Source organism: Procambarus clarkii, chromosome 24 (genome assembly GCF_040958095.1).
Source record: "Procambarus clarkii isolate CNS0578487 chromosome 24, FALCON_Pclarkii_2.0, whole genome shotgun sequence".
NCBI classification, from domain to species: Eukaryota; Metazoa; Arthropoda; class Malacostraca; order Decapoda; family Cambaridae; genus Procambarus; species Procambarus clarkii.
This window is the reverse complement of record NC_091173.1, coordinates 5,026,781-5,053,175: the sequence shown is the minus strand read 5'-3', so window position 1 is coordinate 5,053,175 and position 26,395 is coordinate 5,026,781. Positions and strand designations below refer to the sequence as shown.

The 26,395-nt window shown below is 49.0% G+C and overlaps 1 protein-coding gene across 4 annotated transcripts in view; it reads right to left on the bottom strand.

The window, feature by feature from the left end:
* The window catches only part of LOC123761786 (xaa-Pro aminopeptidase 3), a 154,178-nt gene that overhangs the window by 75,229 nt on the left and 52,554 nt on the right, over positions 1-26,395 (bottom strand). For 3 of the 4 annotated variants that reach the window (XM_069330500.1, XM_069330497.1, XM_069330498.1), the window contains exons 2-3: positions 16,652-16,812; positions 6,036-6,188 (exon numbers count right to left, since the gene is read on the bottom strand). In XM_069330500.1, coding sequence (XP_069186601.1) covers positions 6,036-6,188; positions 16,652-16,812 — 314 coding nt within the window. The remainder of the gene's footprint in view (positions 1-6,035; positions 6,189-16,651; positions 16,813-26,395) is intronic. The other variant, XM_069330499.1, reaches the window with a different exon arrangement.

Below are 26,395 nucleotides of genomic sequence, written 5' to 3'. Positions count from 1 at the left end.
GATGTCGTTTCGACGACGCCCAAGCGTACCCACTCCAAGACGACTCGACAGAGCGCAGGGGAAGAAACCTGCCCTGCCAGCCCCGACCTCCCCAAGGAGGGAGGGGCCACCCAACGCCACCGCAGGCCGCCAGACACGACCTGAAAGGCCCACAAATCGTGGGACCAGGCGCGGGCGAACAGTGCAAGTCGCCCTTCCATCGCCCCGTCAATGGGGCAAACCGCGAAAGGGCCGGCGACCCTTACGAGACCCAGAACCCCGCGCAGAGCGAACACCGCGCCGACCAGACGAGGGAGGGTCCGCAGGAGGAGTCAAACCCGAACCTGACACCAGAGGCCTACCACGACGAGAGGAACCCCGAGCCCTGGCACAACCTTTCCGGGAAGACCCACCTGGGACCCCCGGAAAACCAACAAGTCCGACATCGGACGACAAGCCGCCAATGCAGCCTGAATAAACTGCGCCACGGCCGACTCCTCAAACAGAAGAGGACAAAAAGGTGAAGAACGCCTAAGAGCCAGAGCCCAAGCTCTGGCCCAAGCTCAATTCCACGGAGGAACCCAGCACCATCTGCCGACACGCGAGACGGGAAGCATAAAACAGGGAAACCACATCCCGCAAAATCGGCGTGAACAGCTTCAACAAGGCAGCCGACGAACGCGCAGCCGAGGACGAGGTGCCGGACCCTGGGACGGACCCAAGCGTCCTCACATCCTCCACGAGCCAATCCGAAGACAGCTCCAGGAGGGAAAAGAACCGCATGGCTGAAGCCAAAAGGCCCTGGGCGCGCAAGTCCTCCGCAATGAGCGCCGCCGAAAGGGTGGGAACCTGCACATGGAGCTGAATAATGCCCACATCGCGGGGAAGGGCAGGGGCAAACAAGCACTCATTCAGGTACTCAAGCTCGCCCCCCAGGAAAACCTGAAGCACCGTGGAAGCTTCCTGCCACTCCAGCGTACGGGAACGACAGAAGGAATGCCAGGAATCTAGAACAAACAAGGGGCAGTCTGCTAGCCAGTACGACTCCGGAACCTCGTAACGGAGCCAGAAAGGGAACGAAGTCCCAAACCTGAATTCGAACGGATCCATTTCTGAGGCATAATCTGGGTCACGCAGGAGGTAAGCTGCAAAGGCTGCTCCCACCACACCAGGTTGGATGCGATAAGCCGAAAACCTCCGGAAGGACGGAACCGACGTACCCGGGAGAACACGGAACCGAACCCGGGGAGGGGCCGACACCAAATCCAACTCGTACGCAGAGGGGGGAAAAGAAAACCCCACTCCTTGTAACAATAAGCCCCGCTCAGAGGGAAGAAAAACCCAGGCGGGGTCCAGCGGGGCCCAAGGCCCCCAAGTCAGCCCCTCCCCAGCCTCGAGGTCCTTCACCACAGGACCCGAGGCCGAGTCCTCTCCCCAAGCCCCGACCCCACAAGACAAGGACGGAGCAGCCAGAAAAGCTGGAGGAAGGGGGCCCACTGGTCAGACCCAGAAGCTTTGGCCGGGAGACAAGACTCGAATGCCTCTGCCCCCCCCCCCCGGAAGGGGCACCACCCCAAAGCTGCCCGAGTCTCAAGATCAAGTAATCAAGTAACCCCTGCTCCGACCCCGAAACCCTCAGATGCTTTGGGGCCGGAAGCAGGGGGGGGGGGAGACAAGAACGAACAGAAGGGGAAGGACGAGGAGGTGCAGACTGAACCAGGATCGAAGCGACCCCCACCCCTATGTCCGGGTCTCGAAAAGCAAAGCGGGGCAGCCCCGGGGCATCCGGGTGAGCAACCAACCGAGCGCGTTGCAACAGACGAAACCTAGACTGCAACGCACGCGCCGCCTGTACCCGAAGAGAATCATCAGAGGATTGGGTAAATTGAGTCACAAGCAAGCAGCAACACTCACAGGACTCAGGGTCGAAAGTATCACCGACCCAACAGGCAGCGTGGCAGAGGCAAAAACAATGAGGGTCACCCTGAGACAAGGGGACCGAGCAACCCTCAAACTCGCACACAGCGAGTGGGGACTCCGGGGAATCCATCGGACCCACGCGCCCCCTAGGGGATTCCCAGGGTCCTGACCGTTTACTTTAAGAGGACTCGTGCTCAGGTAGTCCCAGGCAGGGTGATGCAAACCGACGCCCAAAACTACCAAGCGAACTTCTATAGCTGTACCCCAGGGACGTGTACACTCACGGGGACCTAGCAGGGGGCGCCACCGAGGAGAACAGTGGAAGGGCAAAAACAAACTGAATAAAATGACAGAACCCCCACCAGGCAAAAAAGAAAAAAGAAAAACAAAACCCCGCAAGAGGACAGCGAACCCCAAGGAACAGAGCCGGCCGCGATGTCGGGAATACAAGCTGTGCAGCACCCTGCGCCCCTACCAGTGCAAATTGCCTCTTATCTGCCGGTAACAAGGGAGAACAGAACACCCAAGAGCCCAACAGGCGGCTGAAAAACCGAAAGGTAAACCGGACCAGCAGAGGCAGATCCCGAGGAGCCTGTGGAAGGTGGCCCCAAGCCCCAAAGGGCAGTACTTACAGGGCACCTAGGGAAGGCAGCCCTAGGCGCATGCAGCCCGAGTACTGAAGATAACTCCTGGCTCTCGCACTCACAAAACCAACACCAAACGCAAAGCACAGTGCAGTAGCGACACCGGAGCCAGAGCACACGACCATCGCCTATAGCATCAGCCTCAAGAACTGAGGTGTGGGTAGCCGGCATGGAGGGTCTGGGGCTCCCCCTTCCCCCTCCCGGGGAGGGGGGAGCTGCGCAGACAGCGGCACGGCGGTGTGTGACATCACACTAGTTTGCTGGTTTTCGGTTGGGGAGTTCTATCCACTAGTTCGGCTTTTGGTAGCAATTTTAACCAGAATAGGGGTTTGTTTTGAGGTGCTTACCTTTCTGGGTGCCTGTTCCGGTCGATGGCAGACATAGAATGCTTCCAACCACACAGGGGCTTCTATAGGCCATTGCTCCCCTTGCCTCTCTGAGGGGGCCCAGTTCTGGCCGTGGTCCCCGGTAGGCCTAAGAACTCCATACACATGACTGATGCCAAAGTCTGACATTTGCATATCAGCCTGGGATAGCTCCGGGGAGCCGACGGGGCACCTCCCAGAAAAATAATTAGAATTGTTTTTTCTTGCGCACAGGGGTGTAAATGTCCTCAGGACCCCTTAGCAGCTTAAGGGTTAAGGCAGTCGTACATCAAGGTACCACTGTACTGTATTAACAAATAACCGAGATTGATTAAAAACCTCGATCAAGGGTCAAATGTGGCAAGCATGGCACATAAGTTTGGGATTAGGAATCAGCACCCTCATTTACATGCCCCCATGGTAGCACTTCCAAATGAGTGACTAGACTGATCATGCATGAATATATTACCTTCAAGGTGCTTGTTATCAATACTTTAAAAAATCATACCAATAACTGCTTAATAAGATAAATACATAATTCATATACTAAAATCATTAGAAAGCCAGGTGTTTTCCACAGGAAAATGAGAGAAAGATAGCCCTTAACTGCCTCAAGATATCAATACCAGTACTGTACTATGAAATACACCTAAGCTCTTTTCTGTATACATAGGAGCATTTGAATTCTCGATGGAAATACTGAGCAAGTGAAAACAGCAATACCTGTAATAAAATTTGTACTTATTTGATAAAAAATACAGTGGTACCTCGCATAACGAATTTAATCCGTTCCATGTTCGTCATGCGAAACGGACGTCATACAAAACGAGTGTCTCCCATGTAACCAGTGTGATGCACTGTGTTTATTGTGAAATTTCCCTAGTGTGCATGACATCAAATGTTCCCCAAAATATAATTTTTCTTTGTAAAATGATAAATTACCGTCCCTGAACATGTCTATGTAAAGATAATTACCAAATTCCACTTACTTTGGCTGTGAGGGCGTGGACAAGGTGCGCTGTGACGTCATCAGGGGCTGGTCGCCCGTGTGTGAAGCTCCCAGACCATTCAAGCATTCGGTGCCATTCAAGCACCGCGTGTTGCCACAAATATATTTTCAAATATTTTTCCTATGCATTTCCAATGCGGTTTTATTTGTTTCTTTTATCGTATATGATGCATATTTGTGACCTTTACAATATGTATACAGTAGAATGTTCATAATTTTCCATGAAACTGTGATACATGTGCCAGTAATGTGTCCACAATAAATGTTTATTGTCACAATATTACGTAGTAAAAATTCACTAATATTACAATATGTACAGTTTCACATACTATTTACACAGTAACACACTGTATTACACACTCAGTACTTTGGAAGTGCATAATAGTCAACGAAGTAGTCCATGGTACACAGCGCGACTTTGCTCTCCTTGCACCAGCTACAGATAGATTTTTGTGTCCTGTTTCATCGTTCTGTGTGCTTGCAAATAATGCACTCGCGTGCACCCTTGGCTTTAGTACTTGTAGGTGGTATGTAGCCAAGCTTGTAAAGCATAAAGTAGTATTGAAACGATTATAGGAAAAGCTCAATTTGTAAGGTAGTCTTGAAAAGATCGCTTTGTAAGGTCCCACACAGGAAGAGATTCAGCTAGCCTCAAAGAGTGTCCATCGGTCAGGAAAAGATTCAGGTATTCTTAACAATATCAATGAACACCACCACCATGGAAGCCGCTAACACTGTTCATCTATGCTACTTGTATCAGATGCATCATCACTGAACGCAGAAAACGATTCATCTATGTATCATCTATATACATTAGAGATGGCAAGGGTGGGGCTCAGAGCTACACCTGGATACGCTCGCTGTATCATCCTCATAGGTGCTGTATCACAGGCATCCGACCGTTGTGTTAAGCCCTTATTGCGCCTAGCTTCACCAATGTTATGACCCTTATGTTCTTCAAACAATAGGGTCTGAATTGCACTGACTGAGTACAGTCTTTCAACACCGTGTGGGACAGGTGTTTGAGAGCCAGAGGCATGTGTGCTACAAATGGTTGCTCACGCACTACTAACCCAGCCAGCAGCCCTTGTCTTTCATATTCGTTATAGCAAAAGGTTCGTTCAGTGTTTGTTGGGTAGGCTGCTCCATTATGACAATCTTTCTTTGTTTCAAATGTGTTCCATTTGTTTTGTATTTATCACTTACGTCTCAATAATGGAGCAGCCTACCCGACAAACACTGAACGAACCTTTATGACATTTGTCCATTTTTCAAATTGTTTCAACAGTTCTTTTATTTTTCGTTTTTTTTTTTTTTTTAAGAAACATGGAGCAGTCGACCTGTAGACCACCGAACGAACCTTTTTGACATTTGTACTGGTTTTCAAAATTCCTCATTTTTTTTATTATTTACGTTTTTTGTATGTAAGAAACATGGAGCAGCCTACCTGCCGACCACCGAACGAACCTTTTGCTATAAGACAAATGAAAAATAAATATTGAACACATTTGAAGAAAGGAAAATATCATAATGGTTTATTCAGTGTATGTAAGGTAGGCTTCTCCATTATTGAGACATAAATGACAAATAAAAAACAAATGGAACACATTTGAAACAAAGAAAGATTGTTATAATGGAGCAGCCTACCTGCCGAACACCGAACGAACTTTATTGACATTTGTTGTATATCAGATATTTCATTTCTTTTTTCCTACAAAAACGTCAATGCTTTGCAACATCTCAGCAGTCACCCTTTTATATCCCAGCATCATTAGCATCTTTAAACAAGAACAACATAATTTATGTGCATCATCGGAGGCGTCTAAGAATGTGCAAACAGCAGCGCGACCCCACCATGTTGTGTTGACGTTACTCAAACCAGCGTTCGTCATACGGGACGATTTGACGCCGATCGGGCCATTCGTTACCCAAAATATTCGTCTTTTGGGGCAATCGTTATGCGAGGTACCACTACTTAACAAAATTGATATTAAAAATTTCCAGGCCAAATACATAATTTAGATCATTTTTTTTAGAGAATCCATAAACATTAAGGATGCAGTATTGGTAAACTCAACATGCCACTATGTTATGAACTCCTAACCTTGCAGAACTCACCTGCCTGTATAAATAGGGAATTTTGTCTATCATGTATCGTTTTGGAGTAGCTGGAAGAATAACAACATGGTGTTTACCCTCTTCTTTCCTTAGACTCTCCATTAGTTTGTGACGACGTTCACTATATTCCCCACTAGATATGCCAAATGTTACCTGAAAAACAATTATACTAATGTACACCAAAATATACAACTATGGTGCCCTAAATTTTATCATCTTTTATAATGGAGTTTTGCAATGAAAATATCCTGAAGAGTTAAGAAAAAACCAGCGTTGAATGTAATGAAACGCCATTTTCTGGGTGAGGCTCCCTGGAGCTTATCGGGCTAATGTATGTTATATTAGACCGGGACGTTAGCTAAGGAGTTCAGACCTACCAGAGACCAGCGCCAGAACCTGGCCCCTTCAGAGAGGTTTCAGGGAGCAATGGCCCTGGAAAACCCCATTGTGGTTGGGGTTTTCCTTATCTGCCATCGACTGGGGTTAGGCACCCAGAAAGATAGGCATAACAAAACAAACCCCACATGGTAAAAGACTAAAACAAAAAACCGAACAGAGAGGTAGAAACTCCCTACAATCCCAAGGAAACAAGGAAATAAGCAAACATCACACTTTACTGCCGCGCCGATTGTCCGCCCAGCCCTCCCCGCCCCGAGAGGGGGAAGGGGGGAGCCCCGGACCTCACCGAGCCGGCTGCTGTGACGGTGTTCCCCCCCTTATATTTATCCCATGCCTGCTGTAAGAGTCATATCCACTTTACCCGAGCATTCTCTACGTCGCGGGCATCAGTTTGATATATGTGGGAGAGTGTAGTGTTCTCGCGTTGGCGAGAAATTCGTAAAAGAAAAGTATTTTGGCCTGTGGTATAGGCCCTTTAGGAAGCCAATATGGCGCTGGCCCCCTCCGTTTTGCCGCCAAAACTGTGTGATGTCAGTGGCACCAGATTGGTCACTGACAGTGACGTGGCACAGGGGGCCAATGAAAACTGCCCCTGGCAAGTATGACGTCACGAAGGCAGGGGGGTCCGGAGATTGCACCTCTGTGGCGCCACCAGTCTGAGACAGCACGTCAAGGTGGTCGGATGTGTGGCTGGGGGTCCTGTCTGGTTGACAGGATCCCCCATCTCCGGAGGATTTACGCATCACCGGCGGACTGCCAGCACCTGTGGGGTCTTCCTTCGTTCATGTGTTGGACTAGAGAGGGAATTGACGGAATATTGAGCAACAAGTGCTCCAGGGACAGGTGTTGTGCAAGAGTGGAGTCTAGACAGTGACGTCTGGGACGTCTGATAGCTTCACAGTGATGACGTAGCGACTGGTCCGATCCTCCGTGAGGGAACCAGTCTGACACGACACGTCAAGGTGGACGGATGTGCGAAGGTTGGTCCTGTCAGTTTGACAGTTGTAACCCGATCCCGTGGATTTTACGCGTCACCCGTAGTCTGCAAGCGCGCTGTGAGGTCTTCCCGTGTTCATTTGTTGGACTGAAGAGGGAATCGATGGAATATTGAGCAACAAGTGCTCCAAGGACTGGTGCTGTGCAGGTGAAGTCTAGACAGTGATGTCTGGGACGTCTAATAGCTTCACAGTGACGACGTAGCGGCTGGCCAATCCACCGGCCAATCCACCGGGAAGCAGTGAAAGAAGAAACTAATTGGGAATCAGGACGACTGCAGCCGAGAAGTAGGTTGGCAGCCGTAGTTGGGAGGAGAAATCGACGGCCGGGAGACCGACTCCAACCTTACAAGACGTTGTGGAGGAGCACAGACCTGCGGAGGACAGAACACGGAGACGACGCGTTTATTTTGGGACGTTGATTGGGTTCCTGGAGGACGCATCAGTGCGTGTGTGGGGGCGTTCCCTACAACGAGGCGAGAGCCTGGACCAGGAGCTACAATTCAACTCTCACCGGAGGATAGGTGGAAGTAGGTGATTCTAGTTTCCCTCCCAATTCCCCTTTAGTCAGCTATATATTTAGCCAGAGTATCTTTCATGTCGTGAGCAAGGCTCACTTATATCTATGTCACAGTAAGGCACAGTTGTGCAGAGTGAGGCTGTACAGAGCTCTCACAATATTTATATATGTGGTGTGTGCAGGCACCTGGAATTATTGAAGAATTTATTGTGTCGTTGATGATTCTTTCATGTGACATTAATGTGATAACTTATGCTAGAGAATATATATATAAGTGTACCAGTTATTGGTGTTAGGCTGTGTGCCCAGCATTTATCGTATTATTATTGATATTGATGAATTTATCCCTGTATATGTATATGTTGGTGTGATGAATAATATTTCCATGTGTGAAGTGATTAATTGTGTTATTGCCTACGAGAGGGATTACTGAATCTAAGAACAGTACCGTGGTTAACTGCATTCATTATAATTGTTGTGAAGTACAATGTATTGCGACAGTATTGTGAAATATCATGTTAATTACTGTAGAAATGAGTTATTGAACTTGAGATCAGTGTGGTGCTTCATTGTGTTCTATTGCCATTATAGAAATATTGTGTTGATGACAAATATAGTGATTCCTGCGAATAAAGAAACAGAGCGCATAACGCCTGGAAAACAAGTACTAAGCATTCACACGGTGAGAAGGGCGCGGCTCAGCTGATTATGACATTGATGTGAGGGGGAAGAGTGTTACCCTCTAGGTGCGCCCCAGTTTATGAAGAGAGAGTGACTTTCTGCATTGTACTGGATGTTTGGTGGTTGATACGGATATAATGCCTTGAAGTTTTTAAGTAAAATACAAAATACCATTGCATTTATATTATCCCTCCATATATCTTGTTGCTATAGAACGGTTCCAAAGAGTGAGAGTATTAGAGACATATACCTGCCTGAGACCAGATCTAATGAGTGAACTCTCTGACACTAGTACCACAATTCCACAATACCACTGACATGTTACTGGACACGTGAAACACCAGTTGGCGACCTTGCAGTTAGTAGTAGAGCCCTTGTCGGGGCGGGTACATGGTTGGGAGTGAGCAAACTGTGTTCCCACTCATTCTTTGGCTATTAGGCTGGCTGGGGATCGACTGGGATACTCTCCTGGCGAACAGTGGCGCCGCGAGGATTGAGTGAAGACCCTGGCTGGGGATCGACTGGGATACTCTCCTGGCGAACAGTGGCGCCGCGAGGATTGAGTGAAGACCCGTAGGGCTACGGTGAGTAACAGTTATCGCTAATACTACTGGGTGGTGTCCATGTAGAGAGAGAGACACCCCGACGTTGGCGACCGTGGACAGGATAAAGTACTAGGATATCTTGTATACTGTTACTTGCCCCTCGTCAAGCGGTTGACGTACCCCCGACACTGCCTAGCATCAGTTCGGAAGCTAAGCTTCAACCAACGCGAAAAAATCGCTGACCAGTGGGAGGGAGGGTTGCCAGGGAGCCTCCGGGGCTCACCCAGAAAATGGTGTTTCATTACATTCAATGCAGGTTTTCTGTGGGGAGCCCCTACGGCTCCCTGGAGCTCCATTCCCAATGAGAAAGAAAAGAAAGGGCTGACCCAGGAGGCGGCCGACACAAACTCTGCAACGCGAAGCAGAGACAACAGGCTGCAACCTGCGACCCAAGGCAACAAGAACGCACAGGAGCAGACACGCGCATAAAGAATGAGCAGCCAAAAACCTGTGCGACCCTCAAATCCCTGTACCCAAAATGAGCCCTAGATGTCACCAACACAGCAGTGAAAGCTGCAAATGTCCAAACAGCACGGGCGCAAGGACAGACCGCAGGCTGGAAGACTTAAAAACTCTGCGGATGACCTGGGAGAGCAGACATGGTACGCAGGTAACGGCAAAAAAGAGCAACCGGCCAACACAGGACACACCCCTGGCCGAACCAATTAAGCATCAATAACCCAAGGACCCTTGTGGAAAGCAGCTGTCTCGACTGTCGCCAGAAGGACGGAGAAAGGCTGCAAATGTACAAACCTACCACCAGTACCAAACAGCAGAAACCTGAACCAAAGGGGCTACCACAAACTGAGGAGAAGATAAGAGTTTCTTATCTTCTCCTCAGTTTGTGGAGAAGCATAACTAAACATAACCTATAGGTATAGGTTATGTTTTAGGAAACATAACCTATACCTATAATAGGTTAAGAAATAATTGTAATTACGAAGCAATAAGATGCTTATCTTAACATACTAAGAAGGTTAGGTAAGGTCGGTGTTTTCTATGAAGCTTTTCAAGGTAAACTAAAATATTCACAATAAATTAGTATGTCACATATGCACTTATTTAATAAGTCAATATTGACTAAGAAAGTGCGGGAACGGGTTGCAACATCAGAGAGTCTCTGGGGCTCACCCAGAAAATGGGGTTTCATTACATTCATTACATTCATTACAATCCCTTTTTCAAAATTTCTTTCTGCCTCTCTCCTCACTGCCGTGTAGTTGTTTCTCGCATCTTTGTATCGCTGGTATGTTTGGGGGTTCGGCCTCTTCCTGTATTGATTCCATTTTTGTGTCTTTCGGTCTCTAGCCCTCTCGCAATTTCTATTGAACCAATCCTGTTTCCTAGTTCTGCATCTCTGTTTTGGTATAAATTTTTTTGTGCCTTTATCATATATTTCACAAAACTTGCCATACATCTCATTCACTTCCTTGCCTAGCATCAAGTCTGTCCAATTATACTCACTAAAAAAATTTCTAAGGTCACCATAATGTCCTCTCCTGAAGTCTGGTTTTTCAACTGCTTCAACCTCCTTATTTTCTTCCAGCTTATAACGCATTGCATACTTTATTCCCAAAAAGACATGGTCACTTTTACCCAAGGGAGGAAGGTACTGAATGTCAAATATCTCTTCCTCCTTCCTGGTAAATATCAAATCTAGCATGGAGGGAACGTCCCCTTCCCTCATCCTCGTAGCTTGTTTAACATGTTGATACAAGAATGTTTCCAGGATGAGGTCTACAAATTTACAGGTCCAAAAATCTTCTGTTTTAGCTTCATATGCTTCCCAGTCTATGGATTTCAAGTTGAAGTCACCGACTATCAACAGTCGTGATCTATCGTTATCCGCTCTCGCTATAATCTCTCTCATTATTGTTATAAGACCTTCACGTTTACTATCTAGCTCCTCCTTTGACCATGTGCTGCTTGGCGGTGGACTATATGCATTTATCATCATTAGTTTATCATCCTCATAGCAGATCTCTAGTGCTATTATGTCAACTTCTTGTGGATTGGCAGTCATTATTTCCTTCACCTTTAGGTGTTCTTTTACCAGCACAGCAACGCCACCGCCTTTCCTAATTTTTCTGTCCCGTCTCCAAATTGAGTAGCCCCTTGGGAATATGACCTCATTTAAAATTACATCTTCAAGTTTTGTCTCCGTGAGTGCAACAATGTCTGGTGTCTGCAGCTGTATTACATCACTTAACTCCAGTATCTTCGATCTCACTCCATCTATGTTGGTGTATGCAATCTTCAGGAACTTGTTCCCCCTCTCCTTATTCTTCACTCCCCCTCTCTCTATTGATTTTGTTGGTTTGCCTTTATGTACCACTTTACTGGTTTGCCTACCCCTATCACTTTGTAGAAAAAAGAATTTATTTCTTCTTCATTCCTGCTCTCATTTAAATGTTTTGCCTCGGCGAGGTTCAGTTTCAGCTTCTCTCTATCTTCTTTTGAAAGATCTCGTCTTAAGTGCAACTGGCCTATAATTTTTTGCCAATGCTTTGCTCCCTCCCTTGTGTAGAGGGGCTATGTCTGCTACTTTAAGTGCATCTGGTATCTCCCCCGTGTCCAAGCTCTTCCTCCACACTATACTGAGTGCCTGTGCTACCGGCACTTTGCATTTCTTTATAAATATTGAATTCCATGAGTCTGGACCTGGGGCCGAGTGCATGGGCATGTTTTCAATTTCTTTTTCAAAATTTAGTGCGCTCGTGTTTATATCAGTTATATTTACCGGGGTTTGAATATCCCGCATAAAGAAAATGTCTGGATCTTCCACCTTCATGTTGTTTATTGGAGTGCTAAACATGTCCTCATACATCTTTCATACATCAAACAGACACCACACTCTAGGTACAGTGCTGAAACAACCACTGGAGCCGGAGCACATAACCGTTGCTATAGCATCAGCCGAAGAACTGATGGGTGGATAGCCGGCGTGGGAGGTCTGGGGCTCCCCCTTTCCCCCTCCCGGGAAGGGGGGAGCTGCGCAGACAGCGGCGCGGTGACGTATGACGTCTTACTAGTTTCCTTGTTTTCTGTTGAAGAATTCTATCCACTAGTTCGGCTTTAGGTAGCAATTTTCACCAGAATAGGGATTTGTTTTGGAATGCTTACCTTTCTGGATGCTTGACCCGGTCGATGGCAGACATAGAATACTTCCAACCACACGGGGGTTTCTATAGGCCATTGCTCCCCTTGCCTCTCTGAGGGGGCCAGGTTCTGGCCGTGGTCCCCGGTAGGCCCTAGAACTCCATACACATGACTGATGCCAAAGTCTGACATTAGCATATCAGCCGGTAAAGCTCCGGGGAGCCGACGGGGCTCCCCCCAGAAAGGAACCCAACCGGGCGACAAGTAGCCCAACAGGGCGACAAGTAGCCCAACAGGGCGACAAGTATCCCAACAGGGCGACAAGAAGCCCAATAGGGTGACAAGTAGCCCAACCGGGCCACAAGTAGCCCAAAACGGCGACAAGGATGAGGAGCCGACAGACGTTCCAATAATGCGGGAAGTAGCGAAAAGCCTTCCCGAACCCTCGAGAACACAGAAGCCAACACTAGTCCCGAAGGCACACAAAGGCGCAAGTGCACCCGAGATCAGAAGTCACGTAGAACCCCATCGAACGGGGAAACATGATGAAAACACCATCCCAAAAAATAGGGTGGGAGGAAACAACCACCCACAGGATGGAACCAACCGACTCAAAGGCCAAGGAACCGAGCCCAGGGAGAGGCCGACGCCCAACAGTACGTACGGCAAGTGGGAGGAAAGACCCCACTCCGCGTAACCACAAGCCCCGCCTAGAGGGGGATAAAAAAAACCCACAGGGTCCAACGGGGCCAAGGCCCCCCAGGTCAGCCCCTCCCCAGCCCCGGGAACCTACACGACAGGCCCCGGGGCCGAGCCGTTTCCCCAAAGCCACGGCCGTACCAGAAAACCGGGGCAGCCGTGAAAACACTAAGGAAGGGAGCCCACTGGCAGACTCATACAACACGGCTGGAGGAACAGGCTCAAATGCCCCCATCACTACCCCGGAAGGGGAATTCCCCGAGACTGCCCGAGTCTCAACATCAAAAACCCCGCCCCGAACCTACAGACGGTAAGGAACCGGATGCAGGCAGGAAGGGTGATCCAGGGGAAAGACAAGGGGGCGTGGAAGGAACCGAAGCAACCAACACCCCCAAGTCCCAAAACGAACTACAACGGGGCAGCCCCGGAGCTCCCGGGGCTCAAGTGCAACGCCCCTGCTGCCCGCACCCGCTTAGTCAGCACAACTGGGTAACCGAGCCACAACGAGCAACCAAACTCGCAGGACTCCGGGTCGAAGGTGTCACCGACCCCACAGGCAGCAGACGGAGGCAAAACAGAGAGTCACCCAGAGACAAAGGGTGAGAGCAACCCTCAAACTCGCTGGAAGTGAGAGGGGGGACTCTGTGGTCACATCCATCGGACCCGCGCGCCCCCAGGGGTTTCCCAGGGTCCCGAGCGTTTACTATAAGAGGACTCGCGCTCAGGTAATCCCAGGCAGGGTACTGCTAACCGGCACCCAAAGCTACCAGACAACTTTCTAAGAGCTGAACCCCCGGAACGTGTACACTCACGAGGACCTAGCAGGGGGTACCACCAGAAAATACTCAGAACCCAAAGGACACAAGGGGCAAGAACGAAGGCAGACCCCCCACCAGGTAGATAAACAAAAAGAAAAAGAAAACCCCGTAAGAGGACAGCGTACCCAGGCGGAACAGGGCCGGCCACTATGATTGGTAAAGACAAGCTGCACAGTACCCTGCGCCCCACCAGTGCAAAAACTGCCCCTTACTCTAAGGCGAACAAGGGAGACAGAACACCCGAGCACACAAAGAGCGACCGAAAACCAAGCAGTAAACGGTCAAGCAGGGGCAGGACCCAAGGAACTTGTGGAAGGCAGCCCCAAGCCCCAAGGGCAGTACTTACAGGGCACCTAGGGAAGGGAACCCTAGGCGCATGCAGCCCGAGTACTGGAGAATCACTCCCGGCGCACACACCACCTAGAAAACAGACACCACACTCTAGGTACAGTGCTGAAACAACCACTGGAGCCAGAGCACATAACCGGTGCCTATAGCATCAGCCGAAGAACTGATGGGTGGATAGCCGGCGTGGGAGGTCTGGGGCTCCCCCTTCCCACTCCCGGGGAGGGGGGAGCTGCGCAAACAGCGGCGCGGTGACGTATGGCGTCATACTAGTTTCCTTGTTTTCTGTTGAAGAGTTCTATCCACTAGTTCGGCTTTAGGTAGCAATTTTCACCAGAATAGGGGTTTGTTTTGGAATGCTTACCTTTCTGGATGCTTGACCCGGTCGATGGCAGACATAGAATGCTTCCTACCACACGGGGGTTTCTATAGGCCATTGCTCCCCTTGCCTCTCTGAGGGGGCCAGGTCCCCGGTAGGCCCTAGAACTCCATACACATGACTGATGCCTAAGTCTGACATTAGCATATCAGCCTGGTAAAGCTCCGGGGAGCCGACGGGGCTCCCCCCAGAAATGCCATAATATACTTGATCATGCTATTATGTAGCGATATTATTACAGAAGACCCCTGACTGTGATAAACTGACCAGGGTTCTAATAATAGCAGGATTGTGGTGATATTTAGCGCTGTGCTGCATGGAGGGAGGAGTAATGCTGTGGGAAGGAGGGTGGTGGCATTGTCTTCTGACTGTGTGTGGCCACCTTTTAGTGACTGCACTCACCATACCAGCTTAGTGGTTCGCTATGGTGAATACAAATGTAGATACTTATATATAACGTGTGTATAGAGGGTATAAAGAGCAAGAGGAGTAGGTTGGGAGCCGCCATTTTGGTGAGGACGGTGGTGTCGTCTGGACGATTTATCATGTTGTTTACTGGTGACCACGGTGGTCTTTGGGCACCATACCAGTTTACTTGTACAAGTATGGTGAATAAAACAGGTAGATATTTATATATAATGTGTGTATATAGCGTAATAACACCACAAACAGTATTGTTGGAGGAGAAATATTAGTGCGTCTGACCTTGAGGGCGGCAGCCAGCTGACTGTGTGAGGTACTACATCTTTGTGCCTTTACTCACCATACAGTTATGGTGAACAAAACATGTAAATACTTATATAAAACGTCTGTATATAAAAGCAAAAACAGTATGGTTGGTGGAGAATTGTGGCAAGTCAGGTGAGGTGAGGGAGGGAGGGAGGGAGTGGCAGCCAGTGGCGGGCTGCCTCTGGCTGCCACTGCCACTCAGCATACCAACTTAGTGGTTCGTTATGGTGAACACGAATGTAGATACTTATATATAGGGTCTGTATATAGTGAATAAAAGCAAAAACAGTATGGTGGGAGGAGAATGTGGGTGAGTGAGGTGCTGAGGGAGGGCGTGAGTGGCTGGCTGGTGTGTGGCGGTCACTCCTCGTTACTTTATGATTCATAATAGCAACTTAGTGGTTCGTTATGGTGAACAAAACATGCAGATACTTATATATAACCCGTGTATATAGTGTAATAACCGACAAAGTATTTGTTCACTGTTTGATGAATATAATTGAATCAACAATATGCACACCATATTTTTGAGTACAGCAATGATTCACTCATTTTATTATATAAATATATTACACTACACACTATTGAATATATACAGCAAAAAAACTACAAAAAAATCAATCAGAGACATTGAAATAATTAGGTAATTATCTCTTTGTGGCAACTCCGGCCTGACAGCTGGCAAGCAACAGACCGCTTGGGACGCATGCTGAGTCAGCACTTGTTTTTTGCCAGACTTCCCCGCCCTATAGCAGGCAATATATGCCACTTATGATTTTTTTATCATTTTTCCCATGATCAGTGAATACAAATTAACAGGTTAGGAAGAAAAAATATTTTTTTTTTTTGTATGTGCCTGTGGGTGTCAAATGGTATATAGCCATGCACCATTTAAGGGTTAATGAGAGAGGGGGTAGTTGGATGAAGTGTTGCTTGTTTGTTTTCTTTCTGGGGGAGTTCTTTTGCTATTTTGAAGATGTAGCTCACAATTTTCACCCAGACAGTGGTCTGTTTTGATTTGCCTACCTTTTTGGGGCCTTCCCTGGTCGATAGCAAATATGACATACTTTAAATGTAAAGTGCTCATAGGCCATTGCTCCCTATGCCTCTGAGGGGGCCACGTTCTGGCTTGTGGTTCCTGGTAGGCATAAGTACTCTTTGACTGATGATCCCAACTAATATAGCACTACATCAGTTCGGATAGTTTCAGGGAGCCAACAGGGCTCCCCACAGAAAATTCATTTTATACATGTAAAAGGCTTTTACTTTAGCTCTCAGACAGTGCAAATAACAGCATTATGATCCAAACAAATTCATGACATTCAAAGAATTTTAAGTAATAATGACCTCGCCAGGTTGGACAAGATGTGGATGTGTGTGAGGAGTGGGTTGCCCAGCTCGAATAAATCGCTGAGGTCGATTTTCTTTAACAAGTGTCGACATATCTTGACTCTGTTCCCCAATCTGACTAACAGAATGACACATTCGATGTTTTATTGCAGAAAAACCTGTAAAATTATATATTTTAAAAAATGCACAGATATATAAAAATGAAAAAGAATACAAAATAAAATATTTAAATGTAAATGCAGTGTTGGACTTGAGTACTTACTGCCACCACATAGCACTCTTCTGCACCTCTGCAATGTGGTAATGAAAACACTTTTGCTACATATAACCAATTCTTGGAGATCATTCTGTGATATTAACAATTACACTTAGTCATTTCTTGGCACAAGGTTCAACACTTTTAGGAATAAGATGTCATATCTACGATCAAAATTAAATTTCTCCAATTTTTGACAAACAGCTTTTAGCTTTTTATTACAAAATTAGTACTGCACTTATAAAATTGATAATACAGTATAGCACACAAACACACACTGCAACATAAGAACCTCAGAACATAAGAATAAAGGTAACTGCAGAAGGCCTATTGGCCCAAACGAGGCAGCTCCTATGTATATCTACTCAATCTCATTCATATATATGTCTAACCTACGCTTGAAACAATCAAGGGATCCTACTTCTATTATGTTATGCAGTAATTGGTTCCACAAATCAACAACCCTGTTACCTTACAAGCATTTACCCAAATCTTTCCTAAATCAAAACTTATCCAATTTATACCCCATTGTTTTGTGTTCTGTCTTGTGTTTATACTTTAAATACCCCATAAATATCCCTTTTTTTATGTCCATTCATCCACTTGTACACCTCTATCATGTCACCCATAATTCTTTGCCATTTTAGACAATGTAATTTAAGCTTTGTCAATCTTTCTTCATATGACAGGTTTCTAATTTGGGGGATTAACTTTGTCATCCTATGCTGGATGCATTCTAGTGAATTTATATCCATTGTATAGAACGGCGCCCAAATGAACTTCATAATCTAAATGGGGCTTAACCAGAGCAAGATACAGCTGAAGAACAATACCAGGTATCTTATTACTAACTCTTTGATAAATAAATCCAGTGTCCTATTTGCCTTATTACAAACATTTATGCATTGATTCGTTTTGTTTTAAATTCTTACTAATCATAGCTCCCAGATCCCTTTCGCAATCCAACTTCGCAATCTCAACACCATCTAGCTCGTATCTTGTAACTCTATCATCATTACCTAGCCTCAAAATCTTACACTTGTCAGCATTAACCCTTAAAGGGCACAATACATTTATAGCTGGGGTGAGTAACTATTGGGGGACAGTGCACCAAGGCTATGAGTGGTTGGGAGTGCGGCGTAAGATTTAAAAGTCCCGCAGCTACACGAGGTTCACATCAGTTTTCTCAGGGCCCTGATAAACAGACGCCAATTTTTTGTTAAATTGTGGGCAACATTCCTGGGTGTGAAGGCCTCAGTAGTGAGTAAGCAACCAAGGCTGGTGTATGCAGCATGAGCTACTAGCACTGCTGTTCAGCTTGTGACTACAGCATCACCTAAAAATGGCAAAAAACCAGCGTTGAATGTAATGAAACGCCATTTTCTGGGTGAGACCCGGAGGCTCCCCGGAGCTTTACCGGCTGATATGCTAATGTCAGACTTTGGCATCAGTCATGTGTATGGAGTTCTAGGGCCTACCGGGGACCACGAGCCAGAACCTGGCCCCCTCAGAGAGGCAAGGGGAGCAATGGCCTATAGAAACCCCCGTGTGGTTGGAAGCATTCTATGTCTGCCATCGACCGGGTCAAGCATCCAGAAAGGTAAGCATTCCAAAACAAACCCCTATTCTGGTGAAAATTGCTACCTAAGCCGAACTAGTGAATAGAACTCTTCAACAGAAAACACGGAAACTAGTATGACGTCATACGTCACCGCGCCGCTGTCTGCGCAGCTCCCCCCTCCCCGGGAGGGGGAAGGGGGAGCCCCAGACCTCCCACGCCGGCTATCCACCCATCAGTTCTGAGGCTGGATGTCAAAACACGCGAAAAACGCCGACCGGAGGGAGGGAGGGTTGCCGGGGAGCCTCCGGGTCTCACCCAGAAAATGGCGTTTCATTACATTCAACGCTGGTTTTCTGGGGGGAGCCCCGTCGGCTCCCCGGAGCTAACTACCCACAGAGGAAGGTCAAAGGGACAAAACCGGGAGGCGGACACCACGCACCCCCCAAGGAGGCGAGACAACCGGCAGCAAACGCCAACCCAAGGCGCCACAGCCCCGAAAATCCCGGGAACAACACGAGAACCACGAGCAGCAAGGCCCCTGCACGAACACCAAAAATCCATGCCCGAAAGACTGCAAGGCCACGTCGCCCAGACGGCAGCGAGAGCAGCGAAGCCACGAACGCCACAGGCATGAGGGAAGAACACAGGCAGCTTAGCCGCAAGAACACGGCTGACCACCCGGGACACCATTACCCGCGAACCGGGAAGAACAGAACCGGATCAACGCAAAACGCGCTCCGGACCCAAACGCCGTGGCACGCAAACAACAGCAGAGGGCCGCCACTGAACACAAAAACGACACACCCCCGGCCCGACCAACAAAGCACCAACAAACCCTGGACCCCTCCAGAATGCAGCAGCCCCACCCCGCGCCAGAAAAGATGGAGACTGCTGCCATCAAACAACCAAAACGCTAAAACCGAAGGAGCAAGAAAACACAGCGAACCGACCCCCAGAGGCAAAGGCCCAAAGGAAAGAGCCGACGAAAAAACACACCGGAACCGAAGGGGCACTACCAACCGAGGAGAAGACAGAGCACGCTGACCAGAGACCAGGATGGTGCAAGCGGCGCACGAACAGGCCGGAGGTGAAATGACGCACAAGACAGCTGACTAACGGTGCAGAAGCAACACCAAGACCGAAAGCAAGCTGAAGCGGCTCCGCCTGCGCCGCACGAAAAGAGGCGACAGTATGTGGCAAGACGACGGCCCCCAACCCCCACTAGAAAACCAAGCCGAGAGTAAACCAAGCCAACAAGAAGGACCCACCGAAGAAGGGACAGGAAAAGGAAGGACCGCCAAAATACCCCATACTGCCGCCAAGAAAGCACGCAGGTGGGACACCTACCACGAAGCCACCCGACCACCAACCGGAGGCGAGACCACGAGGCAGAACATAAGCAGCCCCGACAAGGCCCCCCCGAGCCCAGGAAAAAGGCGGAGCCGCGAGAAGATCTCGGGCGCGACCACCGAAACCCAGGCGGCACAAGGAGATGGAACGTCTGCCGAACAGAAAAACTCCGAAGCATGCAAGCCCGCCAGGAGTTCAGAAACGACGGGTCCGACGCGAGACATCGCAAGAACCCCCCCAAAAAAATAAAACAACAACCGGCAGGGCAAGCTAGGAAAACCAAAGAAGGCGGAAGGGTCGCCGCCAGAACAGGACCCGAACCAAGGGGCACGAACAACTGCAACAGACCGAGACAAAGAAGCACATCACAGGACACAGGCTGACCAACGCCTAAGAACACACGCAGAACATTCCTGCTGCAGAAGAGGCAGGAAGAAAGAGCAGAAGCACAAAAAAAAAAAAAAAAAAACCAGGAGAACAACCAGGGGTGGACAATCAGGCAGGGACAAAAACCCCACGCAATCCCCAGGCACAAAACGGCAGCAAAGCGCCACTCCACAACCGGACACAGGAACAAGGACACGCCACCGTGAAACACGGTACCAATGCTCACGTGCAGCAGCAGCAGCAACAGGCACCACTGCAACATGCAACATGTAAATAGCAACTCCCCTCTGCAAAGGCAGAGAACGGAGCAGGCAGACCCCAGACAGGGCCAACGGAGACACGACAAAACCCTGCAGGCCCAGAAACCTGCACCAGGCGACCGACGGCGGAGAAACCCCGCTTGATACCTGCTGGATGAGGTACTGGGAGCTCTTTTACACCTCAAGCCCGGCCCAAGGTCAGGCCAGACCGGCCAGAGGATGGCCCACCAGGCAGCTGCTAGGAGCAGTCCACCGGCCCACATACCCCCACAACCAGGACGGGCCGGAACTGCCATACGAAAACAGGCCAGTGCGCCCTGGAAGTCCACGGACGAACCAGCAAGAAGGCTTATGCTCGCAAGTAGGTCGTGTAACAAGCACAGACCACTGATGGTAATACAGTGTTCCCCAAAAGTGCCAATAGCACCACTGCACTCCACTGGTACTATCCCGCAAGTTCTACCAGATAGGCGGGACCCAAGAGCCAGAGCTCAAATCCTGCAAGCACAGCCAGGAGCCTCACCAGGTGAGTACAGAACCAACCCTACAACCCCCACACCTCACATTAAAAAAGGAGGGTCCCCTGAACGACTCCAGCATGGGTTGGACATGCACATGAGGGGGACAGGAAGGGGTGATAAAAGGGACAGTCACTGGTGTGCGAACGGTCTCAGTCGTACAAAATTATACCTAAATAAAGACAGGTATATGAACACCGCCGCATCCAGCGCCCGGCCAAAAGACGCCAGACCGCAGAAACTCACCTGGCGAATGGTGGCTCGAACTTGACACGACTCAACCGTGCCCAGAAGAACTTGGGAGCACCGCCAGGTGAAGACGCCAGAGCCGGACCCGCAGGAGAACGGAGAGGCGAAGGAAGCGGTCCACACCCATGACACAGAAAACCGCGGTGTCCTCCCCACAACTGGGAACCAGGACACCCCTGGCGCAAAGGGGCACATACCGCAGCCAGGGAGAAGAACGAGAGGCGAAGCACTGTAGCAAAAAAGGGCGCAAAACCCCAGCACTGAACCATCGCCCAGACCAAAACAAACTCCACGGCGCATGCGCATAACACGCTGGCCGAACCGCACACCCTCCCTGCGGGAAGGCGCCAGCCAGGACTATTGCACGAGAAAAGAGCCAAAAGAGGAAGCAGGAACAATAAAACCGGCCAAAGAAGCAAAGAGCCCAAAAAAAAAAATAGAACCCAAACGGGCGACAAGTAGCCCAAACGGGCGACAAGTAGCCCAAACGGGCGACAAGTAGCCCAAACGGCCGACAAGTAGCCCAACCGGGCGACAAGTAGCCCAACCGGGCGACAAGTAGCCCAACAGGGCGACAAGTAGCCCAACAGGGCGACAAGTACTAGGAGCCGACAGACGTTCCAATAATGCGGGAAGTAGCGAAAAACCTTCCCGTACCCTCGAGAACACAGAAGCCAACACTAGTCCCGAAGGCACACGAAGGCGAAGGCGCAGGCGCACCCGAGATCAAAAGTCACGCAGAACCCCATCGAACGGGGAAACATGACAAAAACACCGTCCCAAAAAGCGGGGGAGGAAACAACCACCCACAGGACGGAACCAACCGACTCAAAGGCCAAGGAACCGAGCCCGGGGAGGGGCCGACGTCCAACAGCACGTACGGCGAGTGGGGAGGAAAGACCCCACTCCGCGTAACCACAAGCCCCGCCGAGAGGGGGATAAAACCCCCCACGGGGTCTAACGGGGCCTAGGCCCCCCCAAGTCAGCCCCTCCCCAGCCCCGGGAACCTACACGACAGGCCCCGGGGCCGAGCCGTTCCCCCAAAGCCCCGGCCGTACCAGAAAACCGGGGCAGCCGTGAAAACACTAAGGAAGGGAGCCCACTGGCAGACTCATACAACACGGCTGGAGGAACAGGCCCAAATGCCCCCGTCACTACCCCGGAAGGGGAATTCCCCGAGACTGCCCGAGTCTCAACACCACCAAACACCCCGCCCTGAACCTACAGACGGTAAGGAACCGGATACAGGCTGGAAGGGTGAACCAGGGGAAAGACAAGGGGGCGTGGATGGAACCGAAGCAACCAACACCCCCAAGTCCCAAAACGAAATACAACGGGGCAGCCCCGGGGCTCCCGGGGAGGAAAACCACGAGAACGTTGCCACCACCAAGGCTCAAGTGCAACGCCCCTGCTGCCCGCACCCGCTTTGTTAGCACCACTGGGTAACCGAGCCACAACGAGCAACCAAACTCGCAGGACACCGGGTCGAAGGTGTCACCGACCCCACAGGCAGCAGACGGAGGCAAAACAGAGAGTCACCCAGAGACAAAAGGTGAGAGCAACCCTCAAACTCGCTGGAAGCGAGGGGGGGGCTCTGGGGTCACATCCATCGGACCCGCGCGCCCCCAGGGGTTTCCCAGGGTCCCGAGCGTTTACTTTAAGAGGACTCGCGCTCAGGTAATCCCAGGCAGGGTACTGCTAACCGGCACCCAAGCTACCAAACAACTTTCTAAGAGCTGAACCCCCGGGACGTGTACACTCACGGGGACCTAGCAGGGGGTACCACCAGAAATACTCAGAACACAAGGGACACAAGGGGCAAGAACGAAGGCAGACCCCCCCACCAGGTATATAAACAAAAGAAAAAGAAAACCCCGCAAGAGGACAGCGTACCCAAGCGGAACAGAGCCGGCCGCTATGATTGGTAAAGACAAGCTGCACAGTACCCCGCGCCCCACCAGTGCAAACACTGCCCCTTACTCTAAGGCGAACAAGGGAGACAGAACACCCGAGCACACAAAGAGCGGCCGAAAACCAAGCGGTAAACGGCCAAGCAGGGGCAGGACCCAAGGAACTTGTGGAAGGTGGCCCCAAGCCCCAAGGGCAGTACTTACAGGGCACCTAGGGAAGGGAACCCTAGGCGCATGCAGCCCGAGTACTGAAGAATCACACCCGGCTCACGCACCACCTAGAAAACAGACACCACACTCTAGGTACAGTGCTGAAACAACCACTGGAGCCGGAGCACATAACCATTGCCTATAGCATCAGCCGAAGAACTGATGGGTGGATAGCCGGCGTGGGAGGTCTGGGGCTCCCCCTTCCCCCTCCCGGGGAGGGGGGAGCTGCGCAGACAGCGGCGCGGTGACGTATGACGTCATACTAGTTTCCGTGTTTTCTGTTGAAGAGTTCTATTCACTAGTTCGGCTTAGGTAGCAATTTTCACCAGAATAGGGGTTTGTTTTGGAATGCTTACCTTTCTGGATGCTTGACCCGGTCGATGGCAGACATAGAATGCTTCCAACCACACGGGGGTTTCTATAGGCCATTGCTCCCCTTGCCTCTCTGAGGGGGCCAGGTTCTGGCTCGTGGTCCCCGGTAGGCCCTAGAACTCCATACACATGACTGATGCCAAAGTCTGACATTAGCATATCAGCCGGTAAAGCTCCGGGGAGCCGACGGGGCTCCCCCCAGAAATATATGTAACTGGTATTATTTAACACTTTGGCGTACCCCGCGCGCCACCCCTCAACTGTGCGATATGGGTCCCAGGGTGTCACGGGAGCGCAAGTAAATTCTGAAAAGTGTATACTCTCTTCAACTTTGTCACCTTAATTCTCGTCCTACGAGATTAAATTTTGTATCATTGTGTTCGCAATAGAATTCTCTACAGCACTAAATGCATATAAACTCCAAAAGCCCGGCTAATTACCCGCAGCAAACAGAGAAAGTGCGAACGAGTTACCCAGGAGCTCGCAAACACGATAAAATGTTTTCACTATTTTCACTCTGGTCACCTCAATTTTCGTCCAAGGTCTTTCATTTTGGTCTCAATGGGTTCACAATAGAATTCTCTAGAGGAACATTAACATATAAAATAAAAAACTATTAACATATAAAATAAACAGACGCCAATTAACATATAAACATTAACATATAAAATAAAAAACACGCTCCAACCGATGACGAGTTGAAGACGGGCCACGCGTTAGCCGCAAGTGAGCGGTCAGACGCCTTCCAGCTACACTCCCAATTCCCGCCCTTTTCAAACCTTTCTTTCGCAATTTTCTTCCTGGAAGGGCCTTGTTCGTGATCACTATCCATCGTGGAGTAAGCGTAGATAGTTTCTAAAGCCGCAGTAAGAAATATAGCCACGGAAAATAGCCGAAATGTTCACACGTTTGAGATGCGAGGGGAGGCGACATTGGTCACAACAGTGGAGCGAAAACAATGGGCCCACGGCGTGTGCCAAGCCGCCTGAGGGCCACGAGGCTCAACAAAGAAAGTGTGAAGACATCGGCGCGCATTTTAAAACCAGTTCCAAAAAAATCGGATAAAAACCTGATTTTTGGCGATTATTTAAAGTGGATGACGCAATGCTGCGTCATCCCCCGCATTACCGACAGTAAACGGATGACGCAATGCTGCGCTATGCCCGGGTGAGTGTTAACAATAATAGTATTACAGAAGACCCCCCTGACTGTGATAAAATTTCCAGGATTTTGATAATAGCAGGATTGTTGTGTTAATTAGCACTGTGCTACATACATGGTTCCCTATGGTTCCTGTGGTCTCTCACTGGTTCAAGGCCAGATGCACTAAAATTTCGCCCCCAACAATACTCTTTGTGGTGTTATTACACTATATACACACATCATATATAAGTATCTACATGTTTTATTCACCATAACTGTACAACTAAGCTGGTATGGTGCCCAAAGGGCATAGTGGCCACCCTCTACACAGTTAGACAAGTCATGCAGACCACAACAAGGTGACGCCACTTCCGTCACCCAAATGGCTCCTCCCAACATAACCCTTTTGCTGTTATTACACTAATACACATGTTATATGTAGGTATCTATATTTGTGTTCACCACAGACAATCACTGAGCTGGTATGGTGAGTGCAGACAGTAACAGGTAGCCAAAGTTTTGTGAAATATATGATAAAGGCACAAAAAAATTTATACCAAAACAGAGATGCAGAACTAGGAAACAGGATTGGTTCAATAGAAATTGCGAGAGGGCTAGAGACCGAAAGACACAAAAATGGAATCAATACAGGAAGAGGCCGAACCCCCAAACATACCAGCGATACAAAGATGCGAGAAACAACTACACGGCAGTGAGGAGAGAGGCAGAAAGAAATTTTGAAAAAGGGATTGCGGACAAATGTAAAACAGAACCAGGTCTATTCTATAAATTCATAAACAACAAATTGCAGGTAAAGGATAATATTCAGAGGTTGAAAATGGGAAATAGATTCACGGAAGATGAAAAGGAAATGTGTGAAACACTAAACGAAAAGTTCCAAAGTGTGTTTGTACAAAATGAAATCTTTAGGGAACCAGATACAATAAGAATTCCAGAGAACAACATAGAACACATAGAGGTGTCTAGAGACGAAGTGGAAAAAATGCTCAAGGAGCTCGGTAAGAACAAAGCAGCTGGCCCAGATGGCGTTTCACCATGGGTTCTGAGAGAATGTGCATCTGAGCTCAGCATTCCACTTCACCTGATCTTTCAGGCATCCCTGTGTACAGGAATCGTAGCAGACGGGTGGAAACAGGCTAACATAGTTCCAATCTACAAAAGTGGCAGCAGGGAAGACCCCCTCAATTATAGACCTGTATCATTGACAAGTGTAATAGTGAAAGTATTGGAAAAACTAATCAAAACTAAATGGGTAGAACACCTAGAGAGAAATGATATAATATCAGACAGACAGTATGGTTTTCGATCTGGAAGATCCTGTGTATCGAATTTACTCAGTTTCTATGATCGAGCCACAGAGATATTACAGGAAAGAGATGGTTGGGTTGACTGCATCTATCTGGACCTAAAAAAGGCTTTCGACAGAGTTCCACATAAGAGGTTGTTCTGGAAACTGGAAAATATTGGAGGGGTGACAGGTAAGCTTCTATCATGGATGAAAAAT